General features: G+C 38.4%; 2 protein-coding genes across 4 annotated transcripts in view; both read right to left on the bottom strand.

The window, feature by feature from the left end:
- LOC122235761 (cbp/p300-interacting transactivator 4-like) overlaps positions 1 to 14,289 on the bottom strand; it is a 35,676-nt gene extending 21,387 nt beyond the window's left edge. Inside the window, exons 1-2 of the mRNA XM_042975705.1 lie at positions 14,267 to 14,289; positions 13,601 to 14,194 (exon numbers count right to left, since the gene is read on the bottom strand). Coding sequence (XP_042831639.1) covers positions 13,601 to 14,194; positions 14,267 to 14,289 — 617 coding nt within the window. The remainder of the gene's footprint in view (positions 1 to 13,600; positions 14,195 to 14,266) is intronic.
- The window catches only part of RALGPS2 (Ral GEF with PH domain and SH3 binding motif 2), a 168,782-nt gene extending 154,153 nt beyond the window's left edge, over positions 1 to 14,629 (bottom strand). Inside the window, exon 1 of one of the 3 annotated variants that reach the window (XM_042976682.1) lies at positions 14,403 to 14,629. The gene's annotated coding sequence lies outside the window, so the exon portion shown is untranslated. The remainder of the gene's footprint in view (positions 1 to 14,402) is intronic. The other 2 variants (XM_042976680.1, XM_042976681.1) reach the window with 2 other exon arrangements.
- Between the last annotated feature and the right edge of the window lie 4,967 nt (positions 14,630 to 19,596).

Genomic DNA, 19,596 nt, shown 5'->3' with positions numbered 1-19,596 from the left:
TCCTTATGCTAATCTTGTCCCACATTATCAAATGTAACTATCCCCCTACCCCAATGCAAATAAACCCTTCAATCCAAAGCATGCCCAAAAGACTAATTCTTGTTGTTATATCTTCAGTCGTGCTGGTTGGTTCCTAATATATTCTTTACACCTTAACAAAACACATTCCTTAAGGAACACTCTGGCCTTCCCTTCACTAAGCCTCCTCTCCTGTCAACAGCTCTTCAATCTGACACATAAGTACATATGGTCTTATGCTATTTTTTTTATCTTATGCTATTTACTGTGATTTCACATATAAGATTTTATCTTTCACCAAGAAGATGTAAATGAGTACAAGGCCTAAGATTTAAACTTCTATGATAACATTCACAGTACTGTGCTTACATAAAACATTCAAAAGTACTGTTCATAAAAAGAAAAAAAAAGAAGCAAAAAGTGGAATTTCTTATCTGTAAGATATCATCAAAACATTTGTTTTAGTAGACTTACCCTTGTCCCTCCAGCTTTAAGAGATAGGATCTAAAACCCATAAACCTACAAAAACTACATCCACAAATCAAAACTGAAAAGTAGCAGAGGTTATCCTAGCAACAACTTTACAGGATAAAAGCTAAGTCAATCAAACTTCTCCACCTACAAAATCCTAAAATCTATGAAACTCTATAAAGATTTCAGTGCATTTACAGAAGAGCACCTACAGAAAACATACAGATTTGTCACATAATTCTAGAAGGTCAGAAAAGTTCTAGTCAAATCCTGGGAATCTAAATCAGGGTTGGAAGTCTAACAAAAATAATTTACTTCAGTAACCCTGAAGATCTAGAGTAACCCTCTGTAGGAGAGAATCTCAGCTATGATTATAGTTGATCTTCGAGGTCCTGAAAGTGGAAGCGTGAAGAGCTAATTCAGCTAAGTCCTTGATTTATGCTTTCTCATTTGATCCTTACAATGATCCTATGAGAAGGTGCTCTTATGCCATTTGTAAATAGAGAAGCTGAATGCTAAAGAAATTAAGTAACTTGCCCACATTCACACAAACTTTAAGCACAGAATTAATGCCACTGTTTATGTTGCAAAACAGTTATTTTAAATCTAACTTAGTAAATTACTTGACGGATTCCTAGAGCACTCAGATGCATTATGAGAATTTTAAGGCAACATGAAATCATAGTTTTAACACTGACATTCCTTTCAATGAAAATTAAACTACAGGTTAAGATACACATTTCATAGAAAGGCAAATGATCATTTTTAGACTAGACCCAACCAAAATCCACCGCCATATCCTGTTTCTCAAGCAAGCACACTGAAGTCTATCATTCCTTGTTCAAAAAATCACTAGTGGCATCAACTTTATGACAGTTGGCTAACATATTGGATAAAAAGACAAAAACTAGAGGGACACCTTGGTGGCTCAGTTAGTTAAGCATCTGACTCTAGGTTTTGGCTCTGATCATGATCTCAGTTTCGTGGTTGCAAGCCCCACATTGGGCTCTGTGCTGACAGTGCAGAGCCTGCTTGGGATTCGCTCTCTCTCCCTTTATCTCTGCCCCTCCCCTGCTCACACTCTCTCTGTCTCAAAATAAATAAAATAAAAAAAAATTAAAGACAAAAAGACAAAAACTAGATCTTACATTAAAATAAAATGGATGAATTAAAGATAAAAAAAATTTAAGTGATAAAAATGCTAGAAGTAGGGGTGCCTGGGTGGCTCAGTCTGTTAAGCAGCTGACTCTTGATTTTGGCTCAGGTCATGATCTCACAGTTCATGGGTTTGAGCTCCACAACAGGCTCTGTGCTGACAGCGGGGAGCCTGCCTGGGATTCTCTCTCCCCTCTCTCTCTGTCCCTCCCTTGCTTGTGCACACATGCTCACGCTTGCTCTCTCTCTCTAAAAAAAATAAATAATCATTAAAAAAATACCAGAAGTAAACACATGATTTTTTTTTTTTTTTAATTGTGGCATAGGAAAGTCTTACTAGGACTAACAATAGAAACAACACAAGAGACTGGTATATCTGACTAGAGAAAATATAAGACACACACAGTAAAATATATTATTTCATTAATCTAAGGTGAGTATATTCTCACCTTTTAACATCTCTACAAGCAGGATGTCTCTTAAAATCAAGAATATCATGGTTTAACTGACAGCATATTATTTAGTCTTAGTTGTAGATAAAATAATGCATCTTACAGTTGAAGCCATCTTGGATTCAGTAAGATTCTCTCAAGAGACAAAAGATAAAATGAAAAAGATCTAAAGCAAATGATTTAATATTCTTAATACACAAAAAGCTCTTACATGTTATTAATGTTAACACGGTGTTTCAACTGCACTGATTATGTATCATTTCTTAAGTTAGGAGTTAACTGTACCAGTTTTTTATGTAGTTTTTGTGCATCTGATTTATTTCCTTAAAAGGCTTTAAATCAAAAGACTTATGCCTTTAAAAGAATTAAGAAAATAGGTAAAAGGTATGTATGAAAAGGAAACTGGAGAAAGTAGCACAAATATACAAAAACGTGAAAATATAAGTTCCACTGAAAATGTTTACAAATGCCAATTAAAACTGAAAGCATTTATTACACAACAGATCAATGTATATGCTTTTAAAGCTGATCACCAAATCTGTGTTAACATACAGAAACACTTACACACCATGGGCAAGAATGAAAATGTACTTAACCACCAAACAAGAAACCCTTCTTTTAAGAATTCACCAAAAGGAAATAATCAGAAAAGAATAGGAAGACCTATTTAAAAAGGATGTTAACTTTGTCACTGTTTAATATAAAAGTTAGAAACAACCTAAATGTCCATCAAGATTCCTTAGGTAAATTATGATTCATCCATACAACACGACACCATGCAACCATTAGAAATAATGGCATAGAAAAACTGTCTTTGAAAGGCATATAAATATTCCTGAAGTATACAAAGACTATTTTTCCCCTTGTTTTAATTTTTAAACTTTTCCTATTTTTTTAAATTATTTATTTTGAGAGAGAAAGAAAAAGCATGTGCATGGGAGGGGCGGGGGGGGGGGGGCGGAGGGAGGGAGACAGAGAATCTCAAGCAGGCTCCACACTGTCAGTGCAGAGCCTGACGTGGGGCTTGAACTCACAAGCCATGAGATCATGACTTGAGTCGAAATCCAGAGTCAGATGCTTAATCGACTGAGCCACCCAGGTGCCACTCTATTCAGTTATTTTTAATTGAAGTGTAAGTGACAAACATACAAAAGCTTTTCATATGAGTATCAGATTTAAAAAATCTTTTCTGATTTGATTTTACCTCTTTATTGAGATATAAAAGACTCAAGTGTGCAGTATGTACAGTGTACTGGGCAACATGTTTTTCCTGTGTAGCCACCCATGTAACCACCAACCAAATGAGGATGCGGAACATTTCCAGCCCTCCCAGAGTCTTGCTCCTCTAGTCCCAACCCCTAAACTCTACTCTGACTTCTATCAACACAGCTGAGTTTGACCTTTTCCTGAAATTCAAAATAAAAGAATCATACAGCATATACACCGTGTCCACCTTCTTCTGCTCAACCTTCTGTTTGTGTGTTTGCCCATACTTCCTGGGAAGAGCGGTAGAGTTCCTTCCTTTCCACTGATGCGTAGCACTACTTTAGTGTAAAGCAGACTACACATTATTGATCCATTTTTTTCTGTTGATGGACATTTGGATCGTGTCCCATTGGGAGTTGTTATGGAAAAAAGCTGCTATGTTTCTTCAGGTTTTATAACTGATTTTATTTGCACTGCCTTTAATTTAGTTTTAGATACTTCTATTAATAAAATTAAAAGGATCACAACCCAGAAAAATATAACACACAAAAAAATACAACTACCATTTCATTTTAAGATTTATACTTTACATAGCTGAGATTATCTTACACATGCTGTTTCTTCTGAATCAATCCCCTTTCCTTTCAGTTTTTTTCTCCCTTTTTCTCTTCCTCTCCTCCTTACCTTAGCCCAACTAGTAAGAAACGTTTGCATCTAGTGTGCAACGTTTTCCCACCCTTACAAGATCACTTAAACACATACACACACATAAGGTTTTTGTGGCTTTACAAAAAGGTGATACTTTATATACTCCTCTGCATCCTGCTTTTCTAAATTAAATATGGTAGCAGTGTCTTCATATCACTGATTATTTTTGCCATGTCTTATTTTTAACAGCTTTCTTGAGATATTAATTCACATACCATACAATTTGCCTATTTAAAGTATACAATTCAGGAGATTAAGAGTGTACTTATGATGAGCATTGAGTAATGTACAGAATTGCTAAGTCACTATAGTGTACACCTGAAATTAATATAACACTTGATGTTAATTATACTGGAATTAAAACTTTAAACAATAAAATAAAAATAAAGTTTACAATTCAATGGTATGTACAACTATCACCACAATTTGAGAACATTTTCATCATCTCAGAATGAGACTCCACACCCTTTAGCTCCCACTGCCTCTCTCCTTTCCCCAAGCCCTAAGCAACCACTAATCTACTGTCTACAGATTTGCTCTGTTCTGGACATTTCATCTGAATGGAGTCATATAACATGTGGCATTTTCTGACTGCTTCTTTCACCTACTATCATATTTTCAAGGTTCTGTGATGTTGTAGCATGTAGCTACTCCTTTTACTGACTGAACACTAATTCATTGTATGGATATACCACATGCTATTTCTCCACTTGTTCATTTATAGACATCTGGGTTGTTTCTACTTTCTGTCTATAGTGAATGCTGCTGCTGTAAATACTCATGTACAATTTTTTCAGGGACATGTTATCATTTCTCTTGGTAATTCTATGTTAAATAATCTGAAGAACTCCCATAATGTCATCCAAAGTAGCCATGTCAATTTACATTCCTATCAGTGTGTGAGGATTCCAATTTCTGTACAACTATGCCTACATTTGTTATAATCTAACTTTTTGATTCTAGTCATTCTAGTGGTGTGAAGGTGGATTTCATTATGGTTTCTGTTTCATTTCCCTGATACCTAATAATATTAAGCATCTTTTCATGTGCTTATGCATATCTTCTTTTAAAAAATGCCAATTCAGGGGCACCTGGGTGGCTCAGTTAGTTAAGTGTCTGACTCTTGGTTTCGGCTCAGGTCATCATCTCACGGTTCATGAGTTCGGGCCCCACATCAGGCTCTGCGCTGACAGTGTGGAGACTGCTTAGGATTCTCTTTCTTTCTCGCTCTCTCTCTGCCCCTCCCCTACTCATGCTTACCCTCTCTCTCAACATAAATAAACTTAAAAACTTTTTTTAATAATAAAAAAATAAAAATGCCAATTCAGATCCTCTGTTTTCAAATTGGGTTACTTGTCTTTTTATTACTGAGTTGAGTTCTTTACATATTCTGAATACAAGTCTTTTAGCAGATATATGACTTGCAAATATCTTCTCCCATTCTGTGGGTTGTCTTTCTACTTTCTTGATGATGTCCTTTGAAGCTTAAGTTTAAAATTTTGATGAAACCCAATTTATCTCATCTCTGTTTTGTTGCTCCTGCTTTTGGTGTCATATATAACAATGCTTTGCCTATTTCAAGGTCATGAAAATTTACTCCTATGTTTTCTTCTACAATACATGTCTTCTGATGTCCATGTATACTGATTTCTATTGAGTCTAAAACAAGAAGCGAAACTGCTGGATCACAGGGCATATATGTGTCGAGCTTTAGCAGAGGATACCAAAGAATTTTCCAAAGTGGTTTTACCAATTTTCAAACCCATTTGAAATGTATGAGAGTCTAAGTGCTCTATATTCTTGTCAACACTTAGTAGCTTCAGATTTCTTCATTAACACCATTCTGGTGGGTATATCTTAGTATCACATGATAGTTTTAACCTGTAACTCTCTAAAAATCATGTGAGTACCTTTTCACCTTAGCCATCCAAACAACTCATTTTGTAAATGCCTGTTTCAGTCTTTTGCCCATTTGTTTCAAAATTGGGTTCCTAGTGTTTTTATTGTTTTGTTTTGACATCTTTTATATACTCTAGATACAAGTCCTCTGTCAGTTTTAAGTAATGCAGACACTCTTTCTAGTGTGTCACTTGCCTATTTACTCGAAGTATCCTTTGATGAACAGAGGTTCTCATTTAATGAAGAACAATTTATCAGTCTTATCTGGTTAGTACTTATTGTGTCCTGTTTAAAAAAAAAAAAAATCTTTGCCTACCAAAGGATCACATAGATATTTTTCCAGGTTTTCTCTAGAAACTTTATTTTTGACCCTTCATCTTATATCTATAGCCCCTTCAAAACACACATACATAACCTCTGTTATAAAACTATTTCAGGAAACAGAAAAAGGAAAGCTCCACAACTCATTTTATGAGTTTCATAACTTTAAACACAAATGCACACATATAAATCTGTGATAAATCTATTGATAAATGTGGATTTTAAAAAACTCTAAGACAATGGCAAACCAAGTTCAGCAGTATGTGTGAGGAGAGACAAATGCAACACAGCTAAGTGGGGTTGGATGTAATAATGCAAACAGGAGATACTCTATTAATGTGTGATACATTCTATTAGATTAACAAAGAAAATACACATGATCATCTCTCCCAACACAGAATAAGCACTTGATGAAATTTAATACTTATTTATGATAGTAAAAGATAAAAATTCTTACCAAACAAAGCCTATAACATATTTCTTAATCTTTTACAGTTATCTATCAAAAACTTAAAGTAAGGTAGAGGAAATAGGGAGAGATTGGTAATAGGGTACAAACTTTCAATTATAAGATAAATAAGATCTGAGGATCTAATACGTAATATGGTAACTATAGTTGGTAACAGTATATTGTATAATTAAAATTTGCTAAGAAAGAAATGTTCTCACCATAAAAAAAAAAGTAAATATGTGAGGTGATAGGCGTGTTAGTTAACTCAATGGGGAAATCTGTTCACAACACGTCACAACATCACAAATGTTCCTTACTTATTGTTTTATTGTGTGTATGATTTAGTCATATTATATATTAGCTAGTTAAAATACAGATTTATATAAAGGCAAACTTTTTATCTTGTTTATTGCTGTATCCCCAGCACCAAGAACTATTTCTGGTACAAAGAAAATGCTCCATGACTTTTTTAAATGAATAAATAAATGAATGATTTCTAAATCAAAATCTGTACTTGGGGAAAAAATTATAGTACTATAGGCTAAGTCTGTATGTATAAACAATATATATACATGTATGTACACATTACTTATGCATGCAATTATTTCTGATTAGATTAATAAAATAACTAGCTAATTTAAAAATACCTATATTAAGATATCATACTTAATTATGAGATTTTAGAGATATTCCTATTAAAGTCAGAAACATGACATTCAAGTGAGCCCTTAATGCTACTATCTGGAAAAACACTATATTTCCCTATTCTATTTTCTGTTCACTTTTCCACTTTTTGATAGATGACTGTATCATATATTTTTCCCTCTTCTCAAACCTCCAATACACACTCCTATTCTTCTTTACTTTAGCTAATTATCTCACTTTCCATACACTAAGGTAAACACAAAACCTTAGGTGAAAACTCCAAGCCACCATCATTTTATGTCTCCAACCAAATACAGTTGGCGCCTGAACAACACAAGGTTAACTGCATGGATCCACTGACACATGGATTTTTTTCAATAAATATAGTACAGTACTGTAAATGTATTTTCTCTTCTTTATAATTTTCTTAGTAACATTTTCCTTTTTATAGCTTTCTTTATGTAAGAATACAGCATATAATTCATATAATATACAAAATATGTGTTAATCAGCTGTTTATGTTATCAGTAAGGCTTCCTGTCAACGACAGGCTATTAGTGATTAAGTCTGGGGGAAGTCAAAAGTTCTAGGTGGATTTTTGACTGCAAGGAAGTCGGTGACCCTAACCCCTTGTTGTTTAAGGGTCAACTGTATTCCATCTTCTCTCCTGTTTCTATACATAAACTCCCCCTACTCCTAGTAAAGCAAAGGCTAATCCTTACACCTGTACATAGATCAGGAGTCATCAAACCAAAGCCCATACTATCCATGGCTGCTTTGACACTACAAAAGTAAAGCTAGGAGTAACAGAAACTGGCCCACAAAGCCTAAAATACTCATTATCTAGCTCTGTAAAGAAAAACTGTTGATTCATGCACTAGACCATCTCTCCTCTCAACTAATATGGGCACTGCTGGTTGAAAGGGCCCACGAAGGTCCAAGCACATAAAGTAAGATGCAAACAAGACACAACATCAAGGACATGTCAGATATACTGATGACAAAAAAAAAAAAAAAAAGAAAAAAAGATCTTAACAGGGAGAGGTCACATAAAAAGGATGAAGACTGAATGGCATGAGACTTTGGAATAACCACTTGAAGCTAGAAAATTATAGTGCAATCTCTTAAATCTTGAGGGGAAATTATTCTACCTTGGAATTCTACACTCAGACCAGCCAAATTATTAATCAGGTATCAGCGTGGAAGAAAGATATTTTCAGCAATACATACATTTCAAAAATGTCACCTCCTCATACACTTTCTTAAAAGTTACTGAGGGATGCATTTCACCAAAACATAGGTATAAATGGCAAAAGAGGAAGGCATGGATCCAGACACTACAGGCTCTGACACAGGGAAAAGGCAAAGAGAACTCTCAGATTCATGACGAGAGGTCGCAGGCTACACCTGTATGGCAGGAGTGGAAAGCCACAGTACAGATTTGAGCAAAAGCACAGAAAGACCTAGGGGGTTCCCAATTTTTTAAAAAAAACTGAACAATCTGATGTTGAACATACTGGGACAGCTTTAAAAGAAAAAAATTAGAGACAAATGGGAAATTAAGCAAAATTCAGAAAAGAAGAAAAATTTTTAACTCCAAGAAATATAATTTTAGTACACTGCAAAATTCAACAGTAAACATATTTACAAAGTCATAATAGTGTGAACAATAAACACTGATTTAACCAAAAGCATAATATACTGGGAGATAAAGGATTTTCAAGGTGGCCTAGGAATCTGAAAGCACAGACTCATCTTCCACAGTAGCAAGCCAGGAGAGATCTAAAATTGAAATACTTTAAAATATGGGAGTAAATACCAGAAGAAACAGCTACAAGTATGGAAAATGGTTGCTTTAAGAGCAGAATATAGGAAGGAAAGTGATACCAAGATGAGGCAGGGGATGGTGTTTTTCGTTGTAAGTCCTACAGTACAATTTTCTTTTAACTGCATAGTTGTATTATTGAAAGTCAACAACTGTTTTAAAACAAAACTAATGGTTTTTGTGTCCTTTAATGTCAGTTAATTCAGTCACCCCACAAATAATACCTAAGCATTGACTATGTGCCAGGTTCTTTTCTAGGTGCTACGAATACAACAGTGAAGAAAACTAAGTCCTTGCCCTCATGAAGCTTACATCCAGAAGGAAGAAAGCAATAAACAAATTAATGTACGCTTTAATGTCCGATAAATTAATGTTGTGAAGAAAAATAAAGGTAAGGGTAGAGTGTGATAAGGATCCTATTTAAGTAGGGTTTTCAGAAAAGGGCTCCTTCCAAGAATCAGCAAAAAGGAAATCAACCTAAAAATGAAAATGTGTTTTGAGAAAATGTCATAAAAGTAAAATTACAGAAGGGTATCAATGAAGTCCAAAGTGAGAACTTCATTTTAAGCCTCTCATACTCCAAAGCTACGTATCATTCAAGAGCCTGTACCAAAAGTTCTCAGTAGTGAAACATAAATCGCTAGGGACCCTCAACCTAAGCCACAAACATGGCTATTTATACTCTTCCTATATCTATAACTAGCCATTACTTATTAAAGTTACCAGGTAGGGGCAGCTGGATGGCTCAGTTAGTTAAGCATCTAACTCTTGGTTTTGGGTCTGGTCACAACCTCCCGATTCCTGGGTTGGACCCCCAAGTCTGGGTCTTCGATGACAGCATGGAACCTGCTTGGGATTCTCTCTCTCCCCTTCTCTGCCCCTCCCCCAGTCCATTCTCATTTTTTTCTAAACAAATAGACAAACATTTAAAAAATAAAGTTAATGGGGCGCCTGGGTGGCTTGGTCAGTTAAGCGTCCGACTTCGGCTCAGGTTACGATCTCACGGTCTGTGAGTTCGAGCCCCGCGTCGGGCTCTGTGCTGACAGCTCAGAGCCTGGAGCCTGTTTCAGATTCTGTGTCTCCCTCTCTCTGTGACCCTCCCCCGTTCATGCTCTGTCTCTCTCTGTCTCAAAAATAAATAAACATTAAAAAAAAAATTTTTTTTAATAAAAAATAAAGTTACTGTGTATATTTATACTCAGTTTTCTTTCCATAGAATACGTGGATGTTTATATTTTAACTATGTAGTTAAACATTTTCCTAAATCAAAAGCTCCACACATTAATCAAGTAAGATTAAAAAAAAAATTCCAGATTACTTCCAAGTTACCAAAATTTATCACGTCCAATCTTCATTCTCTCACTACAGAGGAGCCCTAAACCAATGGGAATAAGACACATTTAAAAAAACAATTTATAGGGTAATGCAATACATTAACTTTCCTTTCCAAGGAACCTCACTCAGGCTAAGTGAAGTAGAGTTTCAACTTTTTTGAATTATCTTCTCACTGAAAATTGAGTAACTGAAAAAATATAGTATTCAGATTAAAGGGATAATTTTATTCTACATTTAGTTGTTATAAGAACCTAATATTCAAAAAATAGGACTGATTTTAATACATCTCATTCTCAAGACACTTGTACCATTAAAAGTCCATCAAAACTATCTGTCTTTTTTACATAGCAAAAAAAGTGATACTTTTAGATTTTAAATAGGTTTTAAAGTTTAACTCATGAAAAGAAAGCAAATTCAACTAATTACATCTCAATTAAGAGGAGGATTTAAAGTTTAAAAGTTATTTAGAAATTTCTGGAAAAGTAAACCAGTAACCATATTGTACACTGACCTGTAACACTAGACGTTGATGCTTTCCCCAAGCTTTGCACTTGGAGACGGAGCACTGGGCTATAGGAACGGCTACAACTTGGGATTGGGTTGACTGCTTGCTTACTATTGGTGTGCTTCCTCATCTAAAATGACACAGGGCCACCTCGGTGGCTCAGTCAGCCAGACTCTTGATTTTGGCTCAGGTCGTAATTGCACAGTCATGAGATCAAGCCCAGCTTCGGGAATCGAGCCTGCTTAAATTCTCTCTCCCTCTCCCTCTGCCTGTCCCCAGCTCACACACTCTCTCTCTTTCTATAAATAAATAAATAAATAAATAAGTAAGTAAGTAAATAAATAAATAAATGGGAGCTAATAATACCTACATAGGGTCAAAGTTAATTACTGGCGGTCCTGACAATGAGAAATACTCACATATTTAAGTATCAATAATATATATATAAATATATATAAGCTTTGTAATCTGCAAAGCACTATACCAATATTTGTCATATTTTAATCAAAAAGGAAAACTATCACTTTCAGTCAAGTTTTTCTGATTTTAGCAATAATGGTTATCAGATTCTATGGAAGAACAGTAGGACACCGGTCCACACACACACACACACACACACACACACACACGTGCCAGAAAAAGAAGAGAGGATTTTTTTTTAAATTTAGACTTAAAAAAAATCTGACTCCCTTATAAACAAGTGCCAAGAGGGAATTATTTTTAGCAAATATTTAACTATACAAACCAAAAGACTAAAGCTGTTTAACCACATGTAAACTCCACATCATCTGACTTCAGGTAGAATGTTTATTTTTGGTTCCACTTGGGAACTAGACACCCAATGTATATAAACATAAATATATTTTTTAAACAACTGTCTTAATGCTTTTGTTCAACTCAGTAATAATTCCCACTATTCTTAGAAGAAAAAACACAAACAATATCCTTAACTAAAGTTCACTGCAAGAGATTTTACTTCTTAAACTTTTAAGCTAACTTTAAACAAATAACATTATCTGACAGAGGAGCAGTGGACTATTTGTCCACTTACTCTTTAAACTCCATCAGAGCACAGACCTGTCTTTTTCTCTGCTGTATCCCCAAAACTAAGGCACCTAACTGGCACCAACTAGGTACTCAACAAATATGTGTGGAACAAATGAGTAAGTGAGTGAGTGAACTGGGCCTCTAGACTAAAGCGTAAGTGTTTTAAGTTGCAAAAGAACATTTTCACTTAAATATCCATCACTCATTACAAACAACTACACTCTCAACTATAACAACGTGATAAACTGAAAAAGACACATAGTAGGTACTTAAACACACACAAGTATATTACTTATGTGTGTAATAAAAGTACGCAAAGTAAAAGAGTTAAAAAAATTTCTTTCAAGAAATTTTGGTGTGTTCTTTCTGATACACACACACACACACACACACACACACACACACACACACCAGAAAAGCATGTTGCAATCTTGATAAAGCAAACATCATCTTTAAAGTTCTGTTGCAATGTGGAATAATTTAGGCAAAATGAACAGTATTTCCAGTGTCCCACCCAGAATATTTTCAAAAGTCAAATTCCTTAATTCAGTTAAAGGTGGACTAAACTGGAAAAATAGACCTTACCATTTCAAAATTATTATACTGAATTTTAAAGAGGGAAAATAAAATAGGTTTAAAATAAATTACAGTGAAATTAATGCAAAAAGGCATCTAATATCCTTATATTTGACCTTTAAGCAAATTAAACAGTAATTTCCCAAAAATTTTTAAGCTAGATTATAAACTGTATGCCCACAAAGCTTGAGTTAGTAGTTGTTTTTATTAAAATAATACTGTTTGGATAAGTTCCTTCATAATTCTAAAGTTCATAGTAAGATATTCAGCAGTAACAGTACAGTAATACACATTATAGTCATGATTCTACACCACTTGCACAAGCATAATTATCTGGGTGGAACAGGCTTTATGGCTAGCATGCTATGGTCTGTGACTGCATGGATCGAAGTTTCCCAAGATTCTGATGGTCATCTTCAAAGAGACTTAAGTGAGAGCCGACTTCACGGTGAATACAAAAATACACCAAAATCAATTCATAAACACCGGTACGAAAACAAGGCTCTCTAGAACAACTACAGCGTTGGAAGAAAAAAAAAAAAAAATCCAGGGCACATAAAAGGTAAAACTCAATTGCTGCCCGTGTTTCCTGCTTTACGGTCTTAAACGCCAGGTATTAGATACTTTTTTTTTTTTTTTTTTTAGCGTTTTCTTAAACAGAAATTTAATGTTTTCAGTTACCCCTCCTCCACAGTTAACATCAATGCCCTTTCTTCCTCCTCCTTTACCCCTCCCAGTTCAAACAAATTAACATTTGTACGAAGGTACCTCCTATCAGCTCGCAGCTTCTTCCCAAACACGCCCACGTACATTGAAACTGGCCTGCGTCTACACAACACAGCTACAGGAAAAGAGCTCCAAGGGGGGCAGGTGGGAGGATAATTTAGCTCTGCACAGGTTTACGACTCTTTACCAGATATTAGCTCCTCACTCTTGGCTCGGGTTTCTGCCAAATCACCTCCAAAGCATGGTGTTTATGAGCCTACCTAATCCGATACTGCAATGGAATTCCGGATATTTGCAGATAGATATCCCGGCTTTGCAAGTGTTTGATCAGATCGGTCCGGAATCTCTCCTTAGTACGCCCGCTCCTAGCTGTACAGCGACACGACCTCCGGCCGCGCCCCCCGACTCCGGACCCTGCCGCACTCCCGGCCGGAGGCCAGCGCAGGACCAGCCCCTCCGCGTCCCGGGCTGGCGGGCGACCCGGGCTGCGGGCCGCTCCGCAACAGGTCACCGTGACCGCGGGCGCGGGTTCGCGGGCGGCTGGCTCGGCTGCCGGCTTCGGGGGCGCAGCGCCAGAGCCAGGGGAGGGGGTGTGGCCCGGCTCCGCGTTCCCGGCGCGGCGGTCCGGACTCCGGCTCACCTGAAGGGAGGCTGAGGCGCAGCCCGGCGCCAGGGCAGTGCGGGCCGCGGCCAGGGGGCTCCCGCCACCCAGGAGGGAGAGCCGAGGCGGCCTCAGGGGGCCGCCCCGCCCCCGGCCTCGGGACAGAGACCGGGAGCGGGGAGCCCACGGCCGCCTCCAGCCTCCGAGAGCGAGCCGCCGAGGGAGGCGCGGCCCCGGGCCCCCCAGCGCTCTCCTCCCTCAGCCCGAGCCCCGTCTCCGCGCCGAGGGCAAGCAGCCCCGGGGCCCGCGGCCAGGAGAGCCACACCGCAGCGCCCGAGCCGCCGCCATTCCCCGCGCCGCCGCTGCGGCTCCGCGCCTCCCGGGGGGCGCAGCGCACCCACCTTCCCTCCCCCGCACCGCCCGCCAAGGCTCCGCACCGGGCCCGCGGCCGGAGCACCGACCTGTGCAGCCGCGGCCGTCGCCTCGGAGGATGGGAACACGACGCCGGCCTCAGGGTCCGCCGCTGCCGCTGCCGCCGCCGCCGCCGCCTAAGCTAGCGCCTGGCGACCCGAGCAGTCGGCGTCTCTCATTCAGCGCCCGCCGCCGCCGCCGCCGCGGCCGCCGCTCGGGGGAGGGGAGTGAGCTGGATCCACCCCGTCCGCGCCGCGGGTGGGGGAGGAGAGCGGACCTGCCGGGCGCGCGCAGGGAGGGCGGGGCGGAGCCGCGCGCGCGCGCACCAACCGAATGCGCTCGCGCGTGCCTTCGGGGCCGCGACTGGCGGGGTCTCCGCCGCGCGCTCCGCGCCTGCTGCTCTGCTGCCCCACACGCCCAACTGCCGCCGGGGACTGGTGTCCGCGGCGCGCGCCGCTAGCCGCAGCCCCCCGCCCGGCGCCCGCGGGAGGGAGGGGCCGCTACCCGCCCAAAGGAGGGGCGGGGAAGGGTTGGAGGGCTGACAGGTGGGGCGCCGGACACCTCCTTCCCGCACGGGGCCCACCACGGTGAAACCGACCCTGGTGTCTGTCGCTTTCAGCGCCGGCACCTCACCTTTAAGGCCGGAGAACAAAGTCTGGAAACACTTGGTCCCCAGATGAAATATTCTGCCCGCGCCAGCGGTGTTTTTAGAATTAGTCGCTGCAACTAATGTGGGGGGCTCCAAATGTGAAGAGCCGTCCCACTGCCGTAGGACCATAAATTATGGTGATCAATACTCTCATATTAAGATTCGGGAAGTGTTAGAAGTAGGCCTTTGTAAGTGTTATGCTGGGGACTGCCCGTGGCTTAATAAGCAAATGGCAGAAATTTGGCATCCCCGGGGGTCTCGGATTGACGAGTTCCAGGTGAAAAGTATTTTCATGTCAATGCACGAAAAAGATTCAGAAATATCAAATATTTTCTGTGAATGAAAAAGGAACAGATTCGTTATAAACGGCGGAAGGGTGTTTCGGAGGGTGCTCTGTATGGGGTGGCCTACTTAAAATTAGCACCATTTGATGCAGTGTGACTATAAATGGAAGGTTTTAAGTGAGCCACCTTTATGCTGTCATTAGACCATTTGGAAATGATTATTTGATGATCTGCAGCTCTTCAGGCAATGTACAGTAGAATGTGGAAGGGATACTGTGTACTAACTAGCATTGGGTATAAAACATGAAAGGACCAAAATTGTTCCCATTTGGTTTCTTTCCTCCCTTTTATAACCACCAAGCAGAACTGATTAATCGTGCATATTGAAGAATGCTAATTATTTCCTCCTTTGACGGCCTGGTATCATAACCCTTTACTCTTAGGGAAGCTAGCATGCCCCTTCAAACCCCTTCCCTCAAATAGGGTCACTTCTTTAAAGCCTTCCCTCTCGCTCCCCAAACCCAAAGGTAAGTTTAAAAACAAAAACAAACAGGATAGACAAAGTTTATGGTTTTTCACTTTTATTGCATTTTACTTTCAGAGAAAGTCTTGAAGGAAATCATGATGAAATCACTGAGAGAAGTAGAGAAACCAAAAGTAAGAAAAAAAACAACTTTCAAATGAGAATAGACTTAGAAAAAGGAAAACAGACTATTGGTAAAAAGGGGGGAAATGTATTATGTATACAGAGTTTTCCCATAGATGCTAATTGCTTCAAGTCCCAAAGAAACAACTGGCAAACAAAATTAGCACTTGGAGGAAAAACCCTTCCAGTTATCAAGTTAGGTAAATGTTTATTCTTTTTAAAGTGTTAGTAAGAGATTAAGGAAGAGGTGGTTGGCTGTGTGCCAACAATAATACATACAACAATTATATACATGCATACATGTGTGTATATATATATATATATCCCATTATCACTGCTTTTAAGAAATAAGAAAACTGAGAAACAACAGGGGATTCTATTTTGTATTAATGTTTTGCAATTACTTTAAAGTTGAATTAGGGTTTCATAAAAACAAATGAGCCTGTGTTTCTACATCTGCCAATAATTTTCACAGTTTACGGTAAGAGCAGTGAAGTTTTTTCATTTGGACTTTGAAGAGAAAAAGGCATGTGACTCATGAAGGTAGGCCATAGATATACTAAATTCTTACATGTACTGAATTTCTGAGTTTGGAATAATTACTCAAAATCTGTTTCTCATGTTGATAACCTTTAAAATAATAGTTTTATTAACCTTTAGAGTTGTGTTGAGTTCACATTTCTGAAATTGGTAAGATTAAGAATTTGCAAATAAAAATACTGAAAGAAAAAAAGATTGTTGTGTCTTTTTTTTTTGTCATAGCTTGGGAATTATTTTACAAAGTCAATGCCCCTTCCATTTATTGATATGCAAATGAGCAATGGCTTTTTACACTTAAAAGAGGACCAGCAGCAGATTTTCTTTACCAGAGCATCTTTTATCACAGTTAAATTCTGTAAGTTGCCTTATGTATTCCATTTGCTTTTGCCAGAAGACAAGAAATATGCAGTTTTTGTATCACAAAGAGTACTAATGTATAAAAGTGAAATGTCACTCTATAAAGTAGAAATCAATAAGAATTCAATATGTTTAAAATCATTTCAAAGGAATCACCATTATGTAACAGTTCTCTTACTATCCATCAAAATTATTTCCAAGGGGTAAGCCAAAGAACTAATTTAGATATAGAGCAAGCAGTTTCAAAGATAAGAGACCGCTACAGCAAGAAACAAATCAACAAACATCTCATTATTGCTGTCAAAACAAAATCAAAGTTAGAAAGTTTATTATTTCAGGGGCACCTAGGAGGCTCAGTCGGTTGTGTCCGACTTTGATTCAGGTCATGATCTCATGGTTTGTGGGTTCAAGCTCCGCGTCGGGCCCATGTGCTGACAGCTCAGAGCCTGGAGCCTGCTTCTGATTCTGTGCCTGGCTCTCTGCCCTTCCCCCGCTCACACTCTTATCTCTCTCAAAAAATAAACACTAAAAAAAAAAAGTTTATTATTTCAATAACACCTAATTCTGTTACAACCAACAGAATTTCAGTAATAACATACACCTCTATTATTTCTTTAAACCATTGATCTCTCTTCTGAAATATATATATATTTGAAAACATACTTTGAAAAATTTTTATTTTTGAAATTTTTATCGGTTATTTTTGCAATTGTTCTGGTTTAAAATATAGGCAAAGTAACATACCCAAAATTCACCTTAAGGGAAAGCATATATGGGGGGACGTTGAAGAGACAGACACATATTCTCCAGAAATCTGACACCAAGGTACAAGGAGAGCCCGCCACAATTCCCAATCAAGTGAGACATGCCACAGATATTAAGATACCAAGAACAAAGATACTCAACAGTCCCTTCAAATCTGAGCACCAACTGTCAAAAGGCATAAGGCCTAACTTAAGATTGAGGTGTTTCTCACACGGGCAGCTCTATGCAGGGAACAGATCAGCTGAGAAGTATTTACTTAATGACAATTAACGTTTCCCTGGAACAACTCCTGGGGGCCCGCTAGTATTTAAATACAATTTTGCACGAACTAATAATTTTCCATATTGACTTTAAAGACAATTTCAGTAATACCTCATTTATCTGACAGGATAAAAAAAGGGGCAATGAGGGATTGAACGTAACTAGATATTCTAGATAGCATAGGTTTTCTTCTTAAAGCACTAGAAACAATTTAATTTAAACCACGTGTATTGATTTTCTTTCTGAAATAGCACCAGTTTCTCTGCCTTAAACTAATCAAACATAGTATAGTTTAACCTATTCCTAATGACCCAGAGGCATTTGATAATCAAAAGCCGTAATACCAAGATGTCCCTAGGAGCTTAGAAGTACTTAGTATCCTTCATGCTACAATAAATAATCATGGCCTACTATGTTCCTGAATTCCTTGGAGTCTAATTGATCTGCATGGTGCTCATGATTGATCTTTTTGCCGTCCCTCCTTGTTGCCGCAACCGTCCTATGGCACTGCTGGCATATATATATATATATATATATATATGTTCACACACCTCCCTTTGAGTTATTTTACCACATTAGCTTGGGAAACCAACCAACCAATATTTTTAATGGATGTATAAAATAAGAGGAGGGGCCCCTGGGTGGCTCAGTCGGTTGAGTCCGACTTCGGCTCAGGTCATGATCTCACGGTTCATGAGTTCGAGCCCCGCGTCAGGCTCTGTGCTGACAGCTCAGAGCCTGGAGCCTATTTCAGATTCTGTGTCTCCCTCTCTCTCTGACCCTCCCCCGTTCATGCTCTGTCTCTCTCTGTCTCAAAAATAAATAGATGTTAAAAAAATTTTTTTTTAAATAAATAAAATAAAATAAGAGGAAAGAACCTCAGAATATGCTAAAATAACTCCGATACTTGGAGGCATTTACTTCATGTGAAGGCCATTTGCCTACTTTCCTAGTTTCCTTAATATTTTGGATATATGAGTTTACCAGATAAGTGAACTATTATTGCATTCTACATTCTTTGTATAAATTTTAGGCATTGCTCTTCATATTTAATGGAAAGTGAGGATATCTGTTGATAATACTCATCACAGTATCTGCCTATATATCCTGCAATCAAAATAAGGTTAGAATACAAAAACCCCAGGAATTCATAACTCCATGCAAGTAATAAATAGATAAAATAAATGGGGAAGAAGGGAGTGCTCTTGTTTATGGTGGAATGTTGAAGGCCAACAGGTAAGCGTGGAGGGTGTGCTGGAGTCAGACAATCATCATTTTGCAACCATTGTGGCAAAGATTGGGTAAGATGAAAACCATCAATGGATGCTAAATGTAAGGAGAAATTTTGATGAGGAACAGGACATTTACATCATCTTACAGTTCTTCCTATAGACTTCCTATTAGTTGCAAGGAAGGAAAAATGCTAATTATACACTAGAGAAACTGGACAAAATCTTGACCAGGTAACCAAAATTAACATCATGAATGAGGGACAGACAAACATTGTTTGCCTTGAGACGTGATTCCCAGAGGACACAGCACCAAATGAGAAAATGAGGAAGTCTAATGAGGAATCTAATGAAGAAATAGCAGATTCCAAATGAAGAACATTCTGGGTTTTGTTTTGTTTTTTAATTGAGGGGGGAGGTGCTTGGCAGTTGTATTCTTCAAAGATGTCAATGCCATAAAAGACAAAAGCTATGAACATATTCCAGCTGAAGAGCCATGACAAGTAAATGCAA

The sequence above is a fragment of the Panthera tigris genome, chromosome F3 (genome assembly GCF_018350195.1).
Source record: "Panthera tigris isolate Pti1 chromosome F3, P.tigris_Pti1_mat1.1, whole genome shotgun sequence".
In the NCBI taxonomy this organism is placed as follows: domain Eukaryota; kingdom Metazoa; phylum Chordata; class Mammalia; order Carnivora; family Felidae; genus Panthera; species Panthera tigris.
Note: the sequence above shows the minus strand (reverse complement) of the source record. Positions and strands in the feature narration are given on the sequence as shown.